The 24,962-nt window shown below is 55.5% G+C and overlaps 3 protein-coding genes across 3 annotated transcripts; 1 reads left to right on the top strand and 2 right to left on the bottom strand.

Moving 5' to 3' along the window:
- Window positions 1-1,723: 1,723 nt before the first annotated feature.
- Window positions 1,724-4,771, bottom strand: J7T55_004182 (uncharacterized protein; the record flags this gene model as incomplete). Its single annotated transcript, XM_053144867.1, has 7 exons — window positions 1,724-1,833; window positions 1,932-2,087; window positions 2,183-2,225; window positions 2,286-3,143; window positions 3,249-3,898; window positions 3,951-4,350; window positions 4,769-4,771. The coding sequence occupies 7 exons, from the start codon at window positions 4,769-4,771 to the stop codon at window positions 1,724-1,726; spliced, it is 2,220 nt and encodes a 739-aa protein (XP_052992682.1).
- Window positions 4,772-15,610: 10,839 nt separating this feature from the next.
- On the top strand, window positions 15,611-17,482 carry J7T55_004181 (uncharacterized protein; the record flags this gene model as incomplete). The annotated part of the gene is made up of 1 exon (XM_053144866.1): window positions 15,611-17,482. The coding sequence occupies one exon, from the start codon at window positions 15,611-15,613 to the stop codon at window positions 17,480-17,482; it is 1,872 nt and encodes a 623-aa protein (XP_052992681.1).
- A 610-nt stretch (window positions 17,483-18,092) lies between these two features.
- J7T55_004180 (uncharacterized protein) lies at window positions 18,093-19,607 on the bottom strand (the record flags this gene model as incomplete). The annotated part of the gene is made up of 1 exon (XM_053144865.1): window positions 18,093-19,607. One exon carries the CDS (start codon window positions 19,605-19,607, stop codon window positions 18,093-18,095), a length of 1,515 nt encoding a protein of 504 aa, XP_052992680.1.
- Window positions 19,608-24,962: the final 5,355 nt, after the last annotated feature.

The raw sequence follows: 24,962 nt of genomic DNA, 5'->3' as shown, positions 1-24,962 counted from the left end.
GGGGAGGGAGAGAGAGAGAGAGAGAGAGAGGGTGAGAAAGAGACTGAGAAACAAAAGGAGACTCTGGGGCCGCACGTACACCGCCTGGTAGAGTCTTGGTGAGTCTCGGAAACCCTGGGGTGGAACAATCTGGGGACGCATTTTGACAGCGTTCTTGTGTGACCCCGATTGACCATTGATTCCATCAACTCCTCGCCACCTGGTGATTGGTCAGGTGTCGAGACGCTCAACCCGTCGCACCAGTCTATGATCAGTCGACTTGGCTCAGGCCAGGCCAGGAGAGGTCAGGCCAGGTCAGACCAACTGGCAAAAGCAAGCTCAAGTCGGGTGGTCAAGAACAGCATTCCAGGCAGGAAGTCGATGCGTGGGCAGATGGGCAAGACACAAAAAGGCGTCTGCAAAGGCGGGTCGGCAAATGCATGAATGGTTGATTTGTTTGTTTGCTCGTGGGTGTGAAGAATGGCCCCGACCGAAGCGAAACCTTGCCCGTTGCACTATGTTCCTTTCAGGGCTGTCAGGGTACTTGCTTTTTTCCAGCAGACCATACTACGCCTGCCTCCCCCTGCGCCGCCGCGCCTCCCCCCCCCCTTCCTCAGGCCCTAAGGCAAGCTCAACGGGTGGGGAAGCCGACCTTTTTGCTGTTCAAGAGGCGCACACCCCATTTTCGGACATTTCAGCCGGAGCTTGCAGACAAGAAGCATCTCCAGCCTGCCAGCCTGCCAACTCCATCCGACGACGCCTTACGATTTGCCACCAAAGCTGTGATTGCGATCCTGGACGTGCTGGATGACATGGACTCAGATTGTTCGAATTTGAGCTCCGCCTCTGGCTTTTCCCCCTTGTTCAAACTACCTGAGGTCTTCCACTACTCCCGCCTGTCTCTCTCTCTCTCTGTGTGTGCGTGTGTGTGTGTGTGTGTGTCCAGAAAATGACAAACAGAAAAACTGATTATAAAAATAGGGACAAGACGGCTCCATACTACATGCGAATAGGTTCAATAGACCCTTCCTTGGGCGTGCTCCTGAAGTGGCCAAAATAGCACCGGCTGAACCCAACCAGCAAATCCTTGGACCGAGAAAGCAAATACAATGCACCCCCTTGTGGCCACTCCTCAGAGAGTCTTGTACACCCATCTCTCAATATGCGTGCCGGCCCCGCTTCCAGATAAGAATTCCGCACGCTTGTGATGAGGTTTCCGGGCGCCGGTGGTATCGAAACATGAAACGGCATCAAGACTACCACAGTATACGCAGTCCACAAAACCAGAAAGAAAGCACACAGAAGCACTTCGCACACAAGCTAGTCCATCCTCTATCCCCTCCAATCACGCGCGGTCACGCCGATGCCTTTGGGGTATCGACGACTGGAGAGAAGACACCTTTTTTTGCTTTGTGAGAGCGAGGCGTGCGACCGGTGTGGATCGTTGACGTTGCTGGTTGGTGGGGGTGTTCGTGCGTGTCCTATGCGGCAGCTAGGGTAGGCTGCAAGGTGCAGCCATAGGCCCACACCGGACAGCTCTTGCCCTTCACCCGGTAGGCGAGAAGGGACAGGGTTCCGATGGGCATCCATGGAGTCCCTCCTCCGTGGCGAGCTCCTCATGCATGCCTGCTGATGCTGCAGAACGGGTGGCCCACATCGCTTACGAAACTCAATTCTCCGACTGAACTGTGTCGTGCTGTAGAAAGAGCAAATCGACGACCTCCGCCCTCCCCCATCCCCCCACCTAGTCGACTATCGTGTTCTGGGGCGTCCAGTTCTGCTCGAACAGCTGTCTGATGAAGTAGTAGTCGTTGCCGTAGTCCTTGGCCTCATGCAGATCGTCCCACTGATCCTCTGTTCGCAGTATGCGGTCAGCACCTTGATTTCACCACCCGGGCCTTTGCAACTGCCATCCTCCGCGTGCGTGTGCGCGTGAGTGTGTATCGACTTACTGTGCTCCTTGGCGTAATTCCTGGTGTATTTAATAAAATTGATCGACTCTTCATCCAGCTCAGCCAGATTCTGCAGGTCAGAATCCTTGCATTCTGTGGAGAATGGGTACACGCCTTTGTTGCAATAATGATAGTAGGCTAAAAAGATGCTCGCGCCTGTCATAGAACGTTAGTATAAAGCACCGACAAGAGTTTTGTGTTCCCTGGCATCGAAGATGCACCAAATTCGGAGGGACAGCAACCGGGCTTACCCAAGTGATACTGCTCGACCATATCCTTCCTGGCAAAATTGCTCTGTTCGCCCCTGTGGTCAGCCATCCTGATTCTAATTGCGTGCTCACGAAGGCTACTTACTTTAAGGCCATGCTTCTTGGCATAGCTGCGGTCGTGAGCCGTGATAAGGGCCACGTTGTGTAGTAGGATGAACGTGACCAGGTACGTCGTCAGCCAAGTCTTCTGCTTCTTCGCCTGCGTCATGGTCTGCAACAACTCCAACGTCTCCCTTCGAAGCTTGGGCAGCGTCTGGTTGAGGAGGATGAAATCCAGCTGCGCTCCCATGACGGGTGGGATGGGAATGTTCCCTTTGAGTGGTCGGATTCCGAGCGTCTCTTGCCCGATGATCTGGAACGATTTCGTCGTCAGGCGGACAGCTGCCCATAGATCGAGAGTTTTGGAGATAAGGTCTTTCTCTTCCTCTGGCGTCCCCGGCCTCTTAAGTCGCCGGATAGCGTGCTCATATGTCCGCCACAGCAGCTTCTCCTTTGGCCCAAGCAGCGCCTTCAACATCCCATTCAGCCCTGACTTCAGATAGTTGTCGTATTGCGTCCTCGCCCCTTCAAGGTCAACCAGCGCGTACGGCTCTATGTACCAGCGCTGCTCCTTGCCGTTTTCGTACCAGGTGCGGTGTAACCTATCGCCATTCTGCTGGACAAACCGACGAACCCGCAACTGAACACCGTCCGCGTAACCCTCAGTCAGCGTGATGATCTTCACATCGGGAGAGTCCCACTGGCAGATGTCAGGCGCCATCGTGGTGTCTTTCCACCGTCTCGTCCACTCGAGTCCCTTGACCTGGCCCGGCTTGAAGAGCTTGACCTCGGTTATTTTCCACCGTTTGCACGGTAGCCGGTGGATTTTGGAATTGGCGCCAATTTTCCTGCAACCGTCGCACGGCGCGTCGTGGTCGTCAGGGGCGTCAGTGTTGGCCTCGCACTATGTTCAAGGGTCAGTACTTCCTAACGCGTCATCTTGTCATGCATTTCCACCTACCCTGATGCGCTGCATTCGACACCGTATACAACTGCCGATTTTCCTTACATGCGCAGTTTGTTTCCGCTTCTCTTGGTTCCTGAAAGGTCCCCGCTTCGTAATTGGAGGCTTATGATTCGGCATGACCACCTCTAACCCATTGCCTTGTTGAGCTAGCTGGAAGCGGTCCATTTGCTCAGCGTTGAGCCCGTCATGGGGGGTGTAGCCATGTAGAAAGGAATAGTGCGGCGGCGGGGCCTGGTAGCCCACCACGCCTTGGCGGGCGTAGTTTTCCTCTGGCCTGGTGATGCCAGAATGCGTATAAGGTGTCTCTGCCACTGTACGTAGTGGCGCTGCGTTGCTCTGGAACCCGGGCACGGGAAATCCAGGGTCTGCACCTTCTGATTTGACGAAGGTCGGACTTGCTTCTGATTTGAGAAACCCATGGTTCGTCTCCTGGGCTGCGTAAACCATGGTGTCCGGACTGGTGGTAGGCTGGTTGCTGCTTAAGTGACTTGTTGGCTGAAGAGGAGGATAGCCCTGCAGGTGGGCCGAATGATTTGACTCTTCGGCACCAAACATCAACGGATGTTGAGGGCCGTGGCTTGACGTCAAGGGATGCTCGGGGATTTGGTTGTGCACTGGGGACAACAAATCCGCCGAGTACGCTCGTGGTACCACACCATCATAGGAGGTTGTAGAAGGAATAGCATGATACCCTATGAACCGTTTATGAGTCTTTGCGGATCGACAATGGGACATCTTCCTTACCTGTTGTGGCGGCATCGAAACCCGGGAACGTCGGGCGTGTGTCAACAATTCCCAGACATTTTCGAAGGGAAGCAGTGACGCCTATACAAGACGCTTGGCCGTCATCTTGACCGTCAGACCCACCACCGGAGACTGGCGACTTCTCATCGTCGACCTGGCTAGGAAGGCACCTCGAGAACAAGGAAGATATCGGCATGTTCGTTGAGTCAACCCGCTGTCGTTTCCGGGGATATTGTTGGTGATCTGATTCAAAATATTGTTGGTTCTGCTCCTGGAAAGGCTGCTGATGACCGTGGCCTTGTTGGGTATACTGCTGGTTGAAATCTGGCAGACCTCCGTAGGAGTAACGAAGGAAGTCTGAGTTGTTGATGGCTGTGTTTGGTTGTTCTGGGATATAGAACTGATGTGGGAAGGAATATGTGACTGGTCCTTCAAACGAAGTAACAAAGGGCGGGTCTTGTATGACTTGGTCTGATGGATCATCAAGGTAGCCGCGAACGCGGCGTTGGGTGAGGTGGCCGCTCTATATAACATCAACTGGCTGCACCATCAAGACCGAGAGACGGGAGGGTGGGGATGAGAGAGGGAGGGTGCACTATTGAATGAGGGAGAGGTGACACAACCAGGAGACGTGCTGAGCTGGCACAGGACTCGAGGCGACCAACAGACCGAGGAAAGAAATAAGGTGAGAATGTGCTTGTGTTTGCAGCAGCAGGCCGGGACAGACGTCGATGAGGACGGTCAGGGACGAAGAGAGACCGATGATATATCCAATGCAGTCTGCCGCAAACCGGGGAACAGGGACTGGAGGAACTTACCATGACTGCTGCAGAGAGGGTGTGTTGGGAAAATGCCCACACACAGTAAACGTATGAGTACTTCGGTCAGAGGTACCAGGCGCACGAAGCAAGGAACCTGAGCCCGGTGAGTGAGCCAAGCAGCAATGCTAGTTGTTTGAGGCGTTGGTCGTAATGCCAGAGCCAGGAGCCGCAAGTACGGGCGCAGGATCAACACAAAATCGACACAGACAAGGAGAGGGAAGGAAAAAGCCGCCTGATTTGAGATACCGGGGTGGAGAAGGGGTGCAATTAGGTGTCGACGCAGCTGGGGTTCCTCACAGGAAGACCATCACCACGGTAGCAGAGCACCCTTGGCAGGACAGTGTGGACCACTGCAGCAACGAAGAGCAACAATGCAGCAAAGAGGAAGAAAAAAAAGGTGGTGACAGGGTAGTGGGGTGGCTGTATCGAGATGGAGGTGCAGGGGGGAGGGGTGACTGATGCAGGACGGTAAGGTACAGAGGAGTACAAGCTACCTCGCTAAGTCTGCTGCGAACCGTCGTCCACTCGAATGGCTCCTCCAAGGTACTGTTCCCGGCTCTTGTTCTCCTGATGCTCCTGACCGAGTCTGACAAGTGCAAGACGGTGAGCGCTGGCCTAGGGGGCAGCGAGAGCGGCCAAGGATGAGAGGCGGTAGCTAGACCGTAGTGCAAGGTCGGGAGATTCAAACCCACAGTAACAAGAGGTTGGGGTTAGATGAGCCTCCGATGCCTCGATCCGCAGTTCAGCCTCAGATTAGCAAGGACACCTCACCTCGTTCGAACAGACTCTCTCGTTCGTGAGCGTGTGTTAATCTGCACGTATGCCCCTTTGGAGTCGACGGTGTTGCAGTGAACGACCGACTCACAAAGCGCCGCAGCCGCTGAGGTGGCACAGAACCGCCTGAGGGGAAGAGAGAGGTAGTAGCTAGGTTGGCGCCTAGGGTCAAGCTTGGACTCGCAGGTGTTGCTCGAGCATGGGGCTCTTCTGGCCTGTAGTCAAGCGGGCGTATGACGCGGTGTTCCGTGGTTTGTCGTTACGCGCACCCAGCCGGTCAAGCCCACAACCACAACAATGCATGTGCAAGAGTTGCCTCTGATGTGGGGACACGAGGAGACCAGAGCGGGTCAGGAGCGCCTGCAATTGGGAGCCGATCCTTACGACCGGTAAAGAAGCGCCGGACGAGCGCCGCTGTCTTTGATTGCGACGTCAGCGAGAGGATTCCAGGAATGACTAACGCCTTGTGTAGCTCAAGCAGAGGAAAAAGCAAAGGGCACAGAGCAGGAAAGGGGGAAAAAAGCATAAATCAGAGGGATAGGACTCGGTGAGAATGGCCCGGTGGGGAAGCGGGCAGTTGTGGGCGGCGTGCATTGGTGCGCGCCCAAGCGCATTTCGGCAGAGGAGCTCTGCCTGCAAAGCCTCAACCCTCTCACCGGTGGCTGTTGCTGTTGCTGCCGGTGCCATATGTTGCTAAAAGCTGCCATACGCCTTGACGATCTAGCTAAAAGGATCTAGGTAGGAAAGAGGGGTAGTTACAAGTTGAAGACCGTCCGAACCTGGCACTGAAGTGATGGCCGTTGGGGACGAGCCGCCTCGGCCTGGTGCCTCACGAGAGCTTGAACAGGCAAGAGGAAGACTGCAGTTGCAGGGTTGGAGAACTAAGACAGAGCTGCGAGGTCGAGGCGCGGGTCCAAGATCCCAGCGCGGGTGGCGATGCGGGCGGGACAAGGAACAGATAGAAAGGCTCAACGTCGTTTCGTGCGATCCGGTCCTGGTCCTGATCGGACTCGGCTCGTTCCGTCCACAGAAAGAGGGACAGCTCGCACAGAGAGAGCTGTTTGTTGGCCGGTTCCGTCAGTGTCGGGCTAGCTGGCGCTCTGTCTCTCTGTGTCCTGTCGGGCTGCTCGGCAAAACGGCGGGCAGTCAGTCAGCGGCCGGTCGGTCGGTCGGTGAGAGATTGGGCTCAAGAGCAGTCAAGAAGCTGCGCAACAGTGCAAGTGATATGACAGAAGCCGAGGGCGTGGAAAGGAAGCGCTGCGGATGAGTGAGCGGGGGTGGTGGTTTATCGAGAGCGACGGTCGCCGTCCACTTGTCGCGACGGGCTTGCGGCTGAACTGCGACACAGCTGCGACAGTGCCAACTCACAGCTTGCCGTTGTGCTTCTTTTCCTGCAGTCTGCAGTCTGCAGCAGGCGGGCAGGGAGAGAGCGGGCGAGCGAGCCCCAACGCAACACGCACGCGATCGGCAGGGCAAGGGCAGGCCAGGCCAGGCGCAGGAAAGCAATGATGGGCGGATTCGTGACCGAAGCTGACGATGCGGATCAGAGAAGGGCGACCGATGGAGAGCTGGACTTCCAAAGAAGGTTGGTGGTCGAGACGACAGGCAGAGGGCAATTGACGCAGGTCGCCTAGAGTGTGAACGGGGATATTAAGGCGAGAAGTAGGTAGGTAGGTGAGTAGGTAGGTAGGTAGTTAGGTAGGGCGGGCAGGTGGGCAGACAGACGAGCGGGCAGGCAGCGCCAGCACGACGGCCTCGCAATATAGATCGCAGAGTGAGGCAGGTAGCAGAATGGGCGTCCTGCTTCTGGGGTACCGAAGCAAACAGCCAACCTCGAAGCAGCAGCAGCAGCAGCAGCAGCAGCAGCAGCAGCAATGATGGTGGTGGCTGTCTTGGTGGTGGTGGTGGTGGTGGTGGTGGTGGTGGCAGTAAGCAGGCCGAGCTTAGGCCTGAGTGGTCGATCACTCAGTCGCTCGCTTAATCACGCTGTCTGCAGTATTGTTCTTTTGTGCCGTGATAGCTGAGGTGTGCTGTGCTGTGCTGTGCTTTGCTGCGCTGTGTTGTGCAGGACAGAGCGTAGAGGGGGATACGAGCAGCTGTCATGTTCATGCTGGAGGAGGTGGACGAGATAGGCAAGCTTCGTCCTGATGGCTGTTGGTGGCATGCGCTCGGCTCCCGTTGCGGGAAGGGGAACCGTTCCAACGGTGTCGGGTTCGGGAGGCCCAGCTCAACCTGACAGCTGGATTGGCCTGGACTGGACTGGTGTGGACTAGGTTTAGATTGACTCGACTGGACAACAGGCCTGCTGAATGGAGCCATGTTCCCTGCGCAGCACATGGCTGGAACGATAGGAGACGGTCCAAGGGAAAGGGTGTGCGCATGGGCCCGCTAACCTCTATTGTGTGGTCTAGGTCTAGGTGCTGCCAATCTCCTTGGTTCCTTGATCCCGGGTCAGCTCGTGGTCTGACTCGACTCCACCACCTCCTCCCCATCCATCGCATTGCATCGCAGCGCAGCGCAGCGCAGCGCATCGCATGCCATCGAGCCACCATGTCCAAACCTCCTCACCAACGCTCTGAACTTGGCCCCATCGCACCAAGCCAGAAGTACGTACGGTTGCAGGCGTAGGCGCAGGCACAGGCACAGGCAGAGAGGCAAAGACAGAGGCACAGGTGCACGTATTTGGAGGTGCAGCTGCGGTATGCTCGGTCCACCTCGTCAACCTCTTCTACCACTCCCGACAGCACACACCCGTCCCGTTCCATCTGCTCCATCTGCTACCTCTCGACAAGGTATTTCAATCACTCGTCCAGCTTCAATGATCGGCCCGCGGTTCCATCTCTGTCTCCGATGCAGTCAATCAACAGTACAGCCACCTCCAGTAATCTACACCCCAGCCGGCTAAGTGCAGGGGCCCTGGGCTGGAGTCCAACACACCATGGCCCTCCCCCTTGGGTTTGGGTGACACGGGTAGCCACCCTTGGCTGCTCGAGTTTCGAGTCTCATGCGCGAAGAGGGTTGCAACCAGCACGTGTGCTCGCCTCTCAGCACCTGTCCGCATGCACTACGGCACTGCGACTCACTACTGTATGCCATGGGGTGGGGTGGCTCGAGGGCAATCACTTCAAGCTGTTGAATACCATCACTTCGGCCGTCTGGAAAAGACGACGCATCTCCATCCACTTGGTCGTCCTCGCTGGGCAATGCAATGGTCGCTGAGAAGGGGGATGGATGACTCCTGGCCTCGCCTCTTCTGCCAGACTCGCCCCCAGGCTCAGTGGCAATCCCTGGTCACTTTCATCCTCTCAGAGCCATCAGCCGAACTTGGCGCCGCAATAATTGCCCAAATGATCAATCTTACTCTGCATGAGAGACTTCTTGCAGACCGCCATGCGTCCATCCATAGCTGGACGACACCACAGACGCTGCAAGCCAAAGCCTTGCGCACTCAATAGCCTGTTCGCCTGGCAGGCCTCGTCGGGGTCGCTGCGCTTGGTCGGCCTCTCCAATCACTTTCATGCGTGGCTCTGTCATGCCTGTCTTCCACTCACCACGGGCAATGCGGCAATGTGGTTCTGGTTGACGCTGAGCTGATGCAGGTGCTCTCCACCATACCGCCTGCAGGCAATCAGCGCCATTCTACGTGGCCGCCCCGCGCCCTGCTTACTCTGGTCATGGGAACTGCAATCCTCTCAACAATATCAGGATCGTCCACTCCCGAGATCAATGATTGGCAGGCGCCCAACCCAGCAACTGGGTTATTCCAACGTTCCACCACATGTGCGACGCACTTGCTGAGCAAATGACCAACGTGCCTCTTCGCGAACCTCAAGCTTACCAACCCCGTCATCTTGTTGGGTTGGGTCAACAGCTGGCGACGTGTGATAACGACCGCCCTGTTCAGACTCGTGACATGCGAAATCTTTTGGTATTTGCGGCCTACCCACGTCCGGTTCATCTTATCCCGCTGCCAGCAGCGCAGCCGGCGACTCGAGCCCTAGGCTACAGGCTGCGGTGCGTGACCGACCGTGTGGAAGCAACCAAGGTGTCCACACATCCCTGTGACATCGGCTTACCTGCTGGATCGCACGCCCACTGTTTCCAACACACCGGGACCGATCTCGCTTGGGTGTAAGACGCCACTTCTGCTGTTTACGGAAGGCACTGTTGCAAATCGCGCAAATCAGCACAGAGCATTGACTGGACGGCCAGGAGCTTGACCGCATGAGCTGTATCAACATTTCATGTAGAGGGAAACCGAAGAGTCCACGGTCGGATTGACGGAAAGACGGGGCTACTCAGGGGTTCGTGCATGCGGGCGGCCTGACCCGGCTGGCTGGTCAGCCTAGCTGTGATAGGAGCAATGCCGATGATATCGTGCATGGCATCCGGAAACAGCAAAGACTCACCTTTACCCATCGCATGAGCTTCCTTCCTCCAAGCCACTGGGGGATACGGGAGTTCGGGGACAGAAATTAAGCCCGAGCGTGGTCGTTAAGGTCGTCGCGGGTACCGACCATCATCACACCACCAATATTCCAAAACCTCATCACCAAAAACAGGTGCATGCATAAACTTATGAGACCAGGTTGACAATCATCATCAGAGGTCTGCTGGTGATTGCGCAAGACTCTGAACGTCGACAATTGGCATTGCGAGAAGTCCTGCAGCCTGGTCATGGATTGCCAAGTAAGCTGGCAAGCCATTCGTCTCCGCAACTCCCCAATGGCCGAAGCGCAGGAATCACTTGGAATCATGCCGACATGGAAATGGGTGGTTTTTCACTACGCCTAGCTCGGCCGTGCACCAACAAGTTCTCAGGTGAAGCGGTAGTGGCTGCGGCTGAACAATCGGAAAGTTGCCCACGGAGCCTTGTCACCTTTGTGAGCTCAAGCGCTGGCTCGCCTCGCGATCTCCCAGCATTGGTGACGCGCCGTAACAATGATCACTCAGCAATCTGGGCATTGAGCTTGAGATCGATCGCTGCGAATTCGAGCTTGAGCTGTACCACACACTTCACGGCATGCACACTTCGCAGATGCGGGTCCTCATCCCTATGGCGATTCTGACGAGTCACATGCAACAAGTGTCGAACCAGTTCAGTAATCTCTATAACAAGAGTGAGCCCGTAGTATCAGCACGGTCGATTCTTTGGTATCACGATATCCTCTTGCCCCTTATCAAAATGCAAGATATCACTAACAGCACCTGCAACATGACCCTCCGTGACGGTACAAGGATGGCCAACTCATCAACTCCAACTTTGCCACTGCCGCTACTGGAAACTCCCGCTTGAACCCGTTCCACGGGGCAGAGACTTGGAGAGCAAGTACTGCAATACAGACTTGCTATCCCCATACCTTTCCACAGCGCCATTTGACTTGGTCCACGACTCTGACTCCCGCAGATTCGCAGACCGGTAAGTGATGACTGCTTTTTTCAGCATCTTTACCGGTCCAGAAGTCCGACATGGCAAATGGAAACCCGTCAGTCGGCCGTCAGAATTGCATCACTAAGCCGTCACCTTCACTAGCGTAGTGTGATTGAATCCACCTGGTGCAATGAGGCATCGACCGACGAGGCCTGCTCCCAATATGGATAAGAAGAGGTGTTCGCCCACAGCCTTGTGCCCTTGTTGTGGGGGATCTACAGCCGTTTTTGCACCCGTTGTGTAACTGAATCCGCAGCACGGCATAACGCTCGCCTTGATACCTGCGGGCTTCTTCATGCATTGCAACTAAAGAAGCATTTGCGACACATGGCAAAGTCTGCCCGGATCATCGCAATGTGGGTTGCGATGTTGACATTGCTGTCCGCCACCGCTGGCTCACTTGATCGGAACCGATCCCCGGTTGAAAAGCTTGTGACGGGGCACGAGAGTATAAACATACCTTGGCACGTGAGGCATGAGGGAACGTGCCATGGCCGATGAAAAGAACACTACTCATTGCTTGAAGCCCCTGCTTGAAGTTGCCTCGATGGCCTGTCCACTGGACTTGGTCTCGACAGTTGCGTGGGGTGTGCCGCAAGATTCATGAAGTGCTCCATAATTGTTCCTTGTCTACACGTGCAGACAACTGCATTCCCGCGCCTCGCGTGCGCCTTGGTGGTTTGATAGTCAGGCACCTCCCTCTTTCATCGCCAGACGCCCCTTGCCTGAGATACATCCGAGTGACAAGTGGAGGCATGGAGAGCAGACATCAGGACCCGTCGGTAGACAGATAATATTGGCTTCCATATGCATACTCACCGCAATCCAACTCAATCCATGGGCCAGCGAGCGGACTGCATACTGTCCTCATCGCATTAATGGCGGAGCGCCAGTAAGCCAAAGTTACAGAGTCTCTACAACACTACTCAGGGCTCGCTCGCGTGTGTGATGGCTTTCCATTGCAGCATCGTGGGAAATAGGCTTGACGCCCGCGGGTGGGGCATCTTCTTTGCGCGCAGACCCACCCTTTCTCAATCCGTGTCTACCACGGGGTCATTGAAGTGAGGATTCCTGCCCAATGGTGAAGGTTTCGTCAGGTCAGCGGCGTGGTGTTGGAAATCATTCCTCCTGGGCTCCCGCTCGCCCTTCAAGGCGGGATGCAGCCAGGTATATCCTGACCCAAGACAGCGGCTCGGCGGGAATACCCAGCAGACCTGTCCCCTGCATGGATTGCAGTGGGTACCGGATCGAGCACCCCTTGACGGCACCTCGCCCCGCGCCTTGCGGATCGTGAGCTTCAGAAAGGGTCTGTCCGTGAAAATCCGTGTGGTTGAGCTCTGTTTTCAGCCATCTGTCCCCAGGCTGTTCGGACCGGCAGGCTACCTCGAGAGCAGCGCAGGCGGTCTGAAGCAAGACCCGACGGGGACGAACGCTCCGGTCCAGCATCAGGTGGCTTTCCAGCTGGTAGCAAGGTCGTCATCCATGTTGGCCGTTTCAACACCTGAACAGGAGCCCAAGGCTACGGGAGGGGGGATGATCTGCTGACAGCATAATGGGCATGGGTCGTCACTTGGCCTGTTTAGGGCACTACTCCATTCCACATTGGCTTCTGTCGAGATCGCGCTCGCCCTGGACAAGCCCTGGGGTTGGCTGCGGCTCCACACTGGCGCGACCGGTGAGCCACCCGCCTTTTGACTTTTGACCGCTTGACCGGTGCAGGCAGGGCCGAAACGACGAGCGAGTCGACCACCTGCATCTCTTTCTGCCCTATTCGGCTACCGGTGAGGAGGGTTCCAGCGCAAAGCAGGACGCAACTCGCCAAATCATCTGGTCTCCTGCAGGCCTTGGTCCTGGTTCCCATCTGCCAGCGGCTCAATCTGGAAAGAGTGTGGGCACTGCACGCCGGCGAAGGTCGGAAAGGGCCCAAGGACAACCATGGATAGACCGAAGCCAGGGGGGTGGCTCCCCCTTCGCCGACTGCGCCGAGTCGCCAGCATCCACTTCGCAGGTGGAAGTTTGCACGATTGAATTCTAGCTCTCATCCACCCTCTCTGATCGCGTCTTGTTTGCTTCGCTGTCGGTCGGCCGCTTGCTTGATCTGGGCGCCTCATTCTCTCTCACCGGACTGTGCGCAGTACGTTGCGCCGTCTGTCACAGTACTTGTCGTATGTCTTTCTTCGATCGCACAGCCAGAACAGAAAGGTTCGGTCAGTCCGGTATCCTGCTTACACGACACGCGTCAACTGCACTGCAGATACGACCACGACAGGGAGGAAGCAATCCGCCTCGAGTTGCTCGAAGGCGTGCCTACCCGGCGTCATTCCACCTCCGACATCCATGCCGATAGAGGGCGTTCTATGCCCATAGCCGATTGCAAACGAGTGTCGCGGTGTCAATTCCCAGGCTCCTGGCCGGGTTTCAACAGCACCTGGCGGCTGATCCGTCTCGCGAAAAGCAAACAGCCGCACTTGAGCACGAACAGAGTTGGTCACCAGAGAACTGCAAGCCCAAACCCGTCGTTGTTTGCTCTGTCGTCGTCCGACCGGTCCCGTCATGAACTCGCTCCCCAGTCAAGCATGTTGATTCATCTCATCACCTGGTCGTGTGGAATCAGGCCATTTTTGAAGGCTGGCAGGCGAGATCAGACATGGCCTCGGCATTCGCAGAGCTTTCTGTAGTAGATTGCTGCCCATTCTCGTTCAGAGGAAACCGTACTGCCCTGTCCCAAGGACATGGACACACGCCGGCTTCCCCCAGTTCTCTCTCCACGTGGAACCGTACAGTCGAACAAGCTTCGACTTCTTTTTCTCACGCTTGCAGTCGCTCATGATTGATGTCCGGGTCTTTTCTGGCCACCTGGGCAGTTTCCTATTGCGATTCTCTCGAAAGTTGGTGCAAGGAATAGCTTTAGGCATCAGCTTGTACCGCGGGGTCGAGGATTGCCGCATGAAGATGCCCCTGATACTCGAACCGTGCTTCCTTCAGCACATTCCGCTCTAGATATAGATTCTCGCCCTTCACATACTCGTAGGCAAGCGGCTGGGTGCCGTCTCAAAGACTGGGGCCCAGGTCTGAGACAGCGCCGTGCTCCGGTCCGCACCCGGGGCCGAACACGGCTTGCTCCTCATGCATATGTAGACCCATGTCATGCCCTAATACCACCTCAAGCAAAAGCAATCAGAGACGTTGGCGCTGCCGGCCTGTCACGACCAAAATCATTCAAGTCTACCACATTGCCCTTTCCAAGGCCCCAAGTCACTGGGTACTGTAGCCAGATAGTCATGGATGGCACCACCTGAGCAGTGACTGTGTTGAAAGACCCGAGTTCAACAAGAAGGGTGGCGGCAAATTGCGCTCCCGTACCCTATAAAGCGGCCATTTGAGTGACGACTGAACCAACAGAACTGGGTCACTTGTCAAAATTCTGCAGGCCTCGCTCCATGCTTGAGCTCCCTACTCGAAGCAGGCACTTAATTTTGGCGCATAGAATTTGACACCTGAGACGACTCTCTGGCTTCATGCGTAAAAGTCGCCCGCCTCAAGAGCTGCAAATCACCAACCGTGCCGCAATAACAATCAAGGCAAGCAGATCCTACAAAACTGTCCTACCCTGACTCTTCCTAGCCACCTTTCCGTTGACAATGACTGTGCTGATGGCGTATTTGTCAGACTCAGGAAGAACGGGGAGCCGGCACTGTGGCTCCAGCGCAACATCGCTCAGATCTTCGCCTACATCTGATATCAACGTGGATAGTTCAGCATTGCCACAGATCCTTGTCAGTCCTTCACCAGTGCCTCACACGTCTGACTGCTCGTCTTGAACCCTGTGACGTCCTTACTGGTGGTGTCTGGTCCGTGTCCTGCCTCAAAACTGCCCCAGTGCGTCCAAGGTAAGCCACAGTCTGTCCTACTCTCCTGTGGAATGCCTTCAGACGGATACCCTCTGGTGGTGGGCCTGCTGGCAGAGACGCTGCCAGTAGAATGCTCTTCAGTGGGAGGACCTCCACCCTGACAGTGGGACGCTCTCCGGTGGGAAAATTAGCATTTAACCCTTCTCTGGGCTGGAGACTTGACCATAAGGGCTTCAAGCAGGCCCTTAGCCATCCCATGTCTTCTTGGAGTCGCCCAAAAATCCTGACCACATCCTTTAGGCCCAATCATACCAGCCTCCCCTGTACGATCGGGTTGATTCCACCTGCAGGGGAACATTGGGGCCAGGACGTCCAACGACTCGTAACCCACCCACCTCCACCATCCAGATTCCCCGGAGACGCCAGCCCAGTTCTTCGGGCTGCTGTTTTGCTTGGGCAGCATCTCCTATAGGCTGTCTCAGATCGGAACGCCTTCGGTTCGGCACGAACCTGCCGACGCAGGCTCCGGCTTGTCAGATATCAGGTTTGGGATCAGGCACAAACCTCTGGGGTTACGTAGGAAGTACCTAGAATACACGGCCAAATCCTGCCTGACACAGGATTGCTGTTTTCCACAAACACAAACATTGTCCACAGTCGCTCGTTTCTTCCCTTGGACGCATCTCGGGACCAACGGCTCGGACAGTCACCACGGCGTCCACACTCTCCTCCCCTTCTCAAACAAAAGAATAGGTACACCATAGGCCAGGGGCCAAGTTCAACATGGATCTGACCTCAGAGGCAATCCACGACGTGATACACCCGACGGCAATCTACGAATTGCCAATCGACCGCCTTGTGCCAGACCAAAACCAGACCGACTCGCTCGAGACCTCGTGGGGGGAGTCGCAACTGAACCCAAAGAATCGAATCGACAGCCTCGCGCCCTTGAGATCGGCACTCTGGACCATAGATGGCGGAGCCGGATTGGGCACACAATACTTCGCAGTTGCTACCTTCATCAAAGATGCTCCCCCGATGCGCTTCGATGTGTTCATATCTGAGAAGGCAACAGAGTCGCGATTGGTACGAGAACTCCTTGACCTGGACGACGCTTTTCACGCCCGTGATCGCACCCGAGTCCAGCAGCAGGCCATTGCCTCTTACATCGTCAGAGCGCTGCAACTATGGACAACGCAAGTGTGCGGGCTGGAGAGGGTCAAGGACATGTACTATAACCAGCCTTTTGGCACCCGGATCGTCTTTGAGAATCTCCCTCTAAATGTTCGCGATGCCAAAATTGTCATTGGTCCAATGCATAATCTCGAGTACCACCAGCTTTCCCCTCGGGAACTGGGGGAAATGTGGCAGATGGACGCGGAGGAAATGCCACCGACTGTTGATCTCTTCAGCTTGATCCATGTTCGACAGCTGCAGGACAGTGTGTGCCTAGTCAAATATCGTGGAGAGGAGGGGAAAGAGGTGCTCTGGGCGCTCAAGGCCCTCATCAGCAGTGTCAAGTACATGTACCACGAGCTCCGAAACCTCCTGACCATGCCGCTCCACCCAAACGTGCTCGACCGACCAACCAGACTGGTCACGAAAAAGACACGGTCCAACGCGAGGAGGACAGTGGTCATCGGCTTCCTGGAGCCATACTACTCGGGGATCAACCTGCGGGACGCACTGCCGGTGCTGCGGATGAACAAGAAGCTCTACCTCGAGGACCAGGTCCGCTGGGCCAAGCAGATATGCTCGGGGCTGGTCCACATCCGACAGAAGGGCAAGATGTATTACGCGGACATGCGCCTGGACCAGATAGTGCTGACACCCGACAACACGCGGCCCGTGATCATCGACTTCGAGCAGCGCGGCGTGTGGTGCGAATTCGCCTCCCCAGAAGTCAACGCGCTCGAATACATGCGCATCCTCGCCAGCGACGACGAAGACGACGAAGACGACGACGAAAGCTACGTGGCGGTGCCGACGGCGGCCGAGGCGGCCCAGCTCCGCAACCGCGACCTCCGCTTGCGCTACGCCGCGCTCCTCGACCGGCTGCACCCCGGGTGGCGGGACCTCGGCGGCACAGACAACCACTACCACAACCCACCGCACGGCTACAATGTGGCCTGGGCGTGCCTGACGCCCACGGAGCAGGAGCGCGCCGAGGTCTACATGCTCGGCCGGCTGCTGTGGTGCGTCTTCGAGGGCATGAGCGCCCCACAGCGCGGCGCCGTCTGGCAGTCGTACCGCAACGAGCCCGAGTTCGAGTTCCCGGCGTTCGAGCGCACGCCGCCGGAGCTCAGGCCCCTTATCGAACGCTGCACCGGCGGCAGGCGACCCCAGCTCAGCGGCCTCGTCGTCCGGAAGGGCAGCAAGCTCGAGCTGCGTGGTGAGCTCGGGTCATCAGAACTGTTCCGGCCTGCGGAGAGGGATTCAAAATACTACAGGGGCCGGGGAGAAAGAGTTCGCGTGATACGCCAGGTCGCCGCCAACTTCTGGAGGGAGGAGGTCGCCTGGGCTGAGAATTTCCTGCTAGAGAGGGAGAGGAAGATGAAGAATGGGACATGGAATGAGAACATCTTCAACCGGCCTTCGCTTGAGGAGGTCGACGGTGCAATGGAAGCTTTCCAGCGCAAGGTGCTGGGTGAGTAAATTTGTTTGCGAGTGCATTTTTGAGTCCTTTTAGTGACAGTCACGGAGAGTGGTCATCAATACCCTCGACCATTCACGATGGGTTTCGGAGTATTGGAATCTGGGATCTAATGGTTCATAGAGGATAGGGTTCGGCAAGGACTGGCACGAGGACAGATGCTTACGAGCTCTCCGCCTCCTTCCCGTACACCTAAACAGTGAGCATGGCTGTTCATCAGCCCTTCATTTGGCATAGCCTCAGCGATGCTATTATCAAAGAAAATAGAAAAGACTTTCTCTTGTTGGACCAGCTGACTCGCATTGAATGACCTATTACCATGGCTACGACGCAGGGTATCCGTGACTTCCTTGTAAACGACTATTAGATGGAAAATAAAATGTTGGTGTGAGAATGGAAAATTGCACCTCTTGAGTATCAAGACAGGTCTGTCAGACTGAAGGCTTGGACTCGGTGTATACATCGCTCTTCAGGTGCAACCATGAAACTCTTGGCAGTGACAAACCGAGCCAGCACGGTTACTCCCTCCCTGAAAACCACCCTCGCCCCATACAATTCCTCTTTCCTCCTCTCTCTATCTCTCTCTCTCTCTCTCTCTCTCTCTCTAACCTGTCACTTCACTCTCTTGGCTCCGCCCTCTCTCCCGTTCCCGCCACCCCTGCTCCTCTTGCTGCCCGCCGCATTGCCACCGCCCCTTCGACTTGGGCCGGACATGTGGGCTTCCGGGGCTGGAGCTGGTCGACTACTCCTCATGGACAAGATGACGTCCCTCAGTCGACTCACGTACCCTGCAGGCGGGGCGTACGTGCTCAGCCTATCATCGATCTCCTCGAGCGTCTCAATCCACTGATTCTGCTCGGGCAGCTGGGCGAGTACGTCAATCACAAAGGCAGAGGGTCCATGAGTCCGTCCTCCAATGAGTCTGTGGTACAGATTGGTCTCGTTCCGGGATGGTGCTGTTGTTGTCTGTGCAGGGTTTGGGGATGAGCCGCTGCTGCTTGTTGAGGTAGTTGTGGCCGGAAGATGGATGATTTCGCGGTTCCAGTCGAACACAATGATGAACAGGATCCGCACCAGTGCTCGAGCTGCGCTAGCTCGCTCTGTGGGAGCTGATGGTGCGTCGGACCTGTTTTGCAACAGAGACTGGATCGTGGACACGGCCCTCTCGACATGCGCAGCGGCCCAAGGAACATCTTTATGGCCCTCCAAGGCGCTCGTGGCCGTTGAATTTCGGCCAGTATCTCGAGAAAAGGCCGCCAGGTCGCCCAGTACTCGGTCAACGCGTTGCTGGATCTTTCTGAAGGGGTCGCGTGCTCTTGAGCTTGGCTCGAGAAGTCTCAGGAAGTAAGCAAAGAATTCCTTATTGTCAAGGAGCATATTTGCGACAGTATGGGTAAGATCCCCATAAGAGATAACCTCGTCCTCGCCAGGGATGGCCTGTGGGTTGTCGAAAATATCAGGGCGGAAGCGCTCGAAGGCATAATCGTCAAGATCGGGTTCCGCAACAGACGCCAGAATCTCACGCACATCTTGCAAGTGCGCTGGATTGGTCTCTGACTTGAAGTCTGGAGATTTAAGGTCACAGTGTAAGCTGCTGGCTAGCTGGTCAAGGTGGAATTCCGATATCCTCTCGAACGGGTGGCCCATCTCGCTTGCATATCCATCTGGCCCAAGGTGCTCTGGCGGTCCAGACTGATGATCGGCTGTGTGAAAGTTGACCTGATCAAGCAAATAGATCAAATGCTTGCAAGGTTTCTCACTGTCCCCCATGCAGAAACACTTTGGCTTGCGGTACTGATTCTTGGGAGACCCCACACGGATTGGCCTGCGCACGGTTTCGTGCATCTCAAAAGCGTAGAAATGGCTGTCGCCGTCAACAAAAGACCGGCACCCCTGTAGGACGAGCTGCGATGATCCCTCGAATGGATTCGGTCCAAAGAGTTGCCTCACCCCATCCTGGGTCTCATTATCAAGGTTCGAGATGTCGTAGCTGATATCCGTAATTGGCGAGCGGACCACCATCGCAGTGTCTCGGCCATCGTCGTCGTCACTGCCGTCGGAGTCCTGGTCAGAGTCATGGCCAGAGTAGGGCTCCTGTTGGCTCTGGGAACGAGTGGTTGGAGGCATGCTCTCAAGTGAAAGCCGACTAAACCTAGAGACGGGGGCAGAAGAAGACATCAATAGCCTCGACAAGACATGGACGACACAAGTCTGAGTCGGCTCACCCAACCTGTGGCAAGGAAGCGACAGCTATATACCGGGAAAGCCAGGAGGCAGACAGGCGCACCAGGTAGCCAGGTAGATTGCTGGAGCCCCCAAAACCGAGGTGAGCCAGAAGGTGTTGGTTGATGTGGGACGGGGACCGCAGACTTGTTTGGGGTGAAAGTAGATATTGCAAGAGTAAAGTCAGAGGTCAGGCCATGGGGTCTGGCGGATCTGAGGCTGATATCCTTGTACAGCCCAACCGGTTCCCAGCACAGCTTGTTGATCCTCCGAGCTCACTTGAGGTGATGCCAACCATGCAGCAGCAGCAGCAGCACTCGTCTCCAGGTCGTGGTAGTCCCGAGACTCTGCAGCCTATATCTTGCAGCAGGGATCGTGACAACTCTGTCATTGGGGCAGACTGCTAATTTGAAGAGGCACAGACTGCCCAAAGCATGAGCTGCCTGGGCGCAAGAGGTCAGGAAGTGAAGGGAGAGAATGAATCTTTGGCCCAACAGTTGCTGTGACGATCTACTAGATCAAGCAATTACTGGCATCCTGGCAGGATCCCAGGCAAGTAGTCGGACCCCGGAACTGCATCAATAAGGAGGGTCAGGCAGGCAGCGGCCAATGCGGGTTGAGAAGAAGGAGCTGGACTGGGTTGGGCCTCGCTAGGCAAAGAACAAACGATGTGGTCATGGTTGTGGCAGCAGACAAGGTGCATCGTCTTCCACAGTGCAGTGGAGAAGCACGATCGGGTACAGTATCTGACACCCCAAGAAGGTATGCGGCACAGCCCTGTGATTGAGTGGTACATGGATGCTCGGTTGAACAGCCCTTGTCAGCTTCCAACAGCCGCGTAGGCGCAGTAGACGAGCCTTGCAATGGGCGCATGTCATGGTGTTGGTCTGCCGTCCTGGTTGCTGGGGCCGTACTGTTGTCACCCTTTGGAGAGAGGAAGCCGGCGGTGCGCGCGCGCGCGTGTGTGTGTGTTGGGGGGTTGTGTGTGTGTGTGTGTGTGTGCGCGCGCGTGTGTGAGACAGGACCGGGCAGGACAGCCTCACTTGAGGTGTGGACAGTTGGATCTCGAGGCCTGACCATGTTGGCTGGCCTGCACAAAAGGGCATGTGAGAGTCTGTCAAATAGGCTTGTTGGCACAGTCAGGAGTCCCTCGAGATGGATCGCGATGGTGCTGATGACTGTCGTTGAGGAGAGCGACGTGAGGAAGCATGATCCTTGTAGACTCTGTGTGGTGCCTGGGGTGGGTTGGACAAGCAGCAGCAAGCGATAACCAAAGTGCTTGCGCAGGAGACAAGTCATGTCCTGGTCGAATGTCTCTGTGCCCTCAATGCTGCAGGCAGTGGTGATATGTGTGGTCGAAGGAGTCGGATCCGGACGGGTGACGTTGGGTGCATCGTCATTGTCGGTACCTGGACCGATCAGAGCAGAGGCGTTGATTGGGTGGAACGCAGTGCGCCTCTTGATTGCGACCTCGCAGCGCAAGAAGCAGAAGTGCCTAGGTTGTCGATCCAGCAATGGTTATGTGGCATTGTGGTATGGTTTCATGGTTCTCCCATGGATCCCTCGCCTTCGCGATAAGATCCGAGTCTGAGCCTGAGCCTGAGCCTGAGCCTCTTGGCCCCAACAATGAGGGATTCAAGGCAGATCTGACATGTACAACCACACTGTAGAGGCAGCAGGAAAAAGATGAGAGGCATCATCTGTCAGACGGCAAGCCATGTCAGCGTTCATTCAGCTACGGCTCTTTCCGCTATGTCGTACAAATGGCGACACACACATACACATACACACACACACACACAGCCTCACGTCGGATGCCCCAGCCTGCTTCTGCTTCTGTTCCAACTCCTAGCCCCACCTCACTGGCTCATATAAACCCCGTTGCCATCGCCAGCTTCTGCGGCCAGTTCTGGCGGCCCCTCCTACATGTTCCCAACTCCCACTCGCCCCTTTTGCGTCTGTCCTGCCGTCCCACCAACCAGTCAGCCGGACGGGCCGCTTTATGGGCCTCGTCGGTCACTTGCAACCTTATCCAACTGCCCAGCGCCTTCTTCCGTCTGCTATCAACGCCTGTGCCGCACAGCCCATGGATTGGCCTCATTTCAGGCCACCAACCAACACGCCCCGGCTGGACTCTCCCAGAGTGACTATGAGAGCCAGAGGTCTGTCAGTCACAAGGCACACACGCGCACACTCACGCTCACGCTCACACCCTGAGGTATGCGCTTGCCTGATCGCATCAACGAGTCAGTCAATAGTGGCATCCCTTGATGCGACATCAGATGGCAAGTCCGACGCTGCACTCGCCTCGGACTGGGCCAACAGGCGGGCTCTGGCCATCTCGAGATCCCCTTTGCAGAGAACGGCTGCTGTCCTGCAGACAACTGCCTTGCTCAGCCCCCGTGGATCATGAGTGACGGGATCGTAGCTTCCTGGTCGTCTTGAGTCGTCGTTGTTATTTCCTTGTCGATCAGGCCCAGTCTTTGTGCTGGCCAGGTCATCGACAAGACAGGGCTGAGGACTCTGCTGTAAAGTTGCTATTCACGCACCAACTACAGTACAAGCATGTCAATCCAGGGAGCATCGGGCGTGCCTGCGTGTCACCCTCCATCGGAAAAGGACGTCTGACCACGTTTGTGTCACGCGAACCAGCCAGCCGGTAGACGGGCAATGGCTGCCCCGTCCTCAACGTTGAACCGGGCCCGCCCTTCATCTTCGTTTCTCGAAGGTTGCCTTGGGGGCCGGAAAGCTACCAATTCTCGTCACTCTTCTCTCACTGTCTCGTAAGATTTCGTACAACTTGCCCCTTTTACCTAAGCTGCTGTTCAGTCTTGAGGTAGCTGTGCCTCTCCCCAACATGCATGTAGGGCTGCACATCAAATGTCGACGCTCGGTGATGGAGTACACTTCATTTTCACAAGGCACCTGCGCATCTCATCTCCCTCAGCCTTTGTTTCTCGGTAACCCACCAACTCTATGATTTCATCGGCAGCCCCTTTACACTCGCATGCAGCTCCTCGGCCAGTGAAACCATGTTTGTGAGTCGTTGCTCGGTCCAAATGACCGAGTAGGTTGCGTGGGGGCAAGGGAGCTCCGTCCCGGCAAAGCCTTTGTGGCCACCGGATTGGATATCCCGCGAGCATGCACCCACGCGTGCCCACGGTAGGCGAACGAGTAATCTTTTACTGTCTCAGCCCTACGAGATCTACCCGTGGCCCGGGCAATTCTGTGCGACCCAATCATGTTACCACAGCCGTTCGTAAGGTGCCAATGTCATCTGCACGAATGCATGCTAGCCTCAACCACTCTAAGCAGTCTCTGATACCGCGAGTGATCGAATCAGCATATTGGAGCGCGTCTTCTCGCTGCAGCTGTGGGTACTTCCATTGCCGAGTGGCTCGCAGACCCGAGGGATTGGGCTGAGACTCGCTGCCTACATGCTGGACAGCTGAAGGCCGTGTTGCACTCGGTGACCACACCGGAAGGCTTCAGAGGAGCTTGTGTCACCTGTCAGCACCGGCATCTTCGGCCAAGATGCTTTGATTACAAACCATAACACAGGAAGGAAACGAGCGGTGATGACGATCGAGCTCAGACCAGCGCACCTATGGAACAGGGCTGCAAAGCAAGCAGAATCACGTCCTGCATGCCACGGCTTCCACACTGGATGATAGGACAGCCTGAGGTCTTACATATGCAAAGAATACATCTCTTGATTCCTTCACCAAGTAGAATTAATGCATGGTAAGTTTTGAAATTGCTAAGAGCATACTGAGTTTTGCCTAGGCGTTTTCAAATTCTATAACATTTCTTTGAGAAAGCAATATCACACTATCATTGAATGTGTAATGCTAATTACTACCGTCAACCCTCACAAAGTAGCTGTGATACGTAACTTGCGGATTTGTCCAGATCCTCTTAGAATAGGATCTGTAGGGTCTAGCTATTGACTCACATTTGTTGTGGGAGACCTTTTGAGCTTGCAACTCGCCTAATTTCTCTGAATAAACGCCAACGGGCAATCATTGTGAATTGTGTGATGTTAGTTGTCCACTTTCTCAAATCCATTAGATTCTCACCACAAAGCGCCCGGCTTAGCTTGGGAAATATCGTAGTAAAGACCTTGGCCTCCTCTAATAGTGGCCATCAACATCTCGCTGGCCTTTTTTCCTGTGCCGGGTCTTGGTAAATGGAAAAACGATCGGACAGTTCATATGCTTGAGAGCAGCCGTGATGGAATAGTGGTCATCAAGGATTTTGTTCACGACCTCTTCGGACACGTAATGGCCACAGAATGTGCGGAGTGATACAGCGCACGAGAGCTTCCGGAAATCGTGCATAAAAGGCACGGACTTGCTGCTTCTCATGGCGAACGGGCATTTCACCAGCTGGATTGAGAGGTCTTCATCAACTACTCGTGAAACAAACTTCCAGGCCTCTATATTACAATAGCACATACCTCGGTGATTCGGACGAAAGGCTTAAAGTAGCTGTCGTATATACAACTTCCCCCAGACCTAGCAAGTAGCCAATGTTGTGAAAAGACTATTCAAACCCCTACGGTAGTCGAGATGGCCCCTTCCGTCCCAAAACACCCAGATGTCAGCAGCTGAGAGTTTGTGTGCGACCCTAACGACGCAAAGCCTCACACAGGCAGGAGAGTTGACAAGCTTCCTTGCCACGTCGACTACATAGCAGAAAAGGATCGGAAAGTGCCGCTCAGCCTTTGTGTGCCTCGTCAAGTTGCCCGCGCAACGTGTTCGGCCCCCGCAAATCGGTGGATTCCCTCCCCCTAGGCATGCATCTTGAGGGCTCCCGTTCCCCTGCATGGCTTGGTTCCAGCTCATCTCACACAATCAAGCTGTAGTACTAGTCGGGATCTCGACAGAATGATTTCAAATTTGCTGGGACAATACATGTAGTTGTGATCAGTCGATGTTGCTTGTCGGGGTCGGCTCAAACCTGTCTCCCTGGGGCAGCGTGGTCTAAGAGAATCTGAGGATGGCATTTCACCAGGCGATTATGGTTCACTCATAGGAACGGCGAATACTGTTGCTGTAGGATGTAGACCTTAAATGTATTCCAGAAGATGAACACAATAGACACACACAAGCCGACCGAACCACCTTGCCCTTGTTGTTTGCCACCCCAAGAATATTAAACAATAAACCATGCTTGCTCCCCGTTCCTTTCCCTGTCTCCTATCGTTTGCTGACCACGAGTCTCTCTCCTATGCAATTATCTCAAAATCTATACGAA

Source organism: Diaporthe amygdali, assembly GCF_026229845.1.
Source record: "Diaporthe amygdali strain CAA958 chromosome Unknown NODE_18_length_871485_cov_64_394520, whole genome shotgun sequence".
Classification (NCBI taxonomy): domain Eukaryota; kingdom Fungi; phylum Ascomycota; class Sordariomycetes; order Diaporthales; family Diaporthaceae; genus Diaporthe; species Diaporthe amygdali.
Note: the sequence above shows the minus strand (reverse complement) of the source record. Positions and strands in the feature narration are given on the sequence as shown.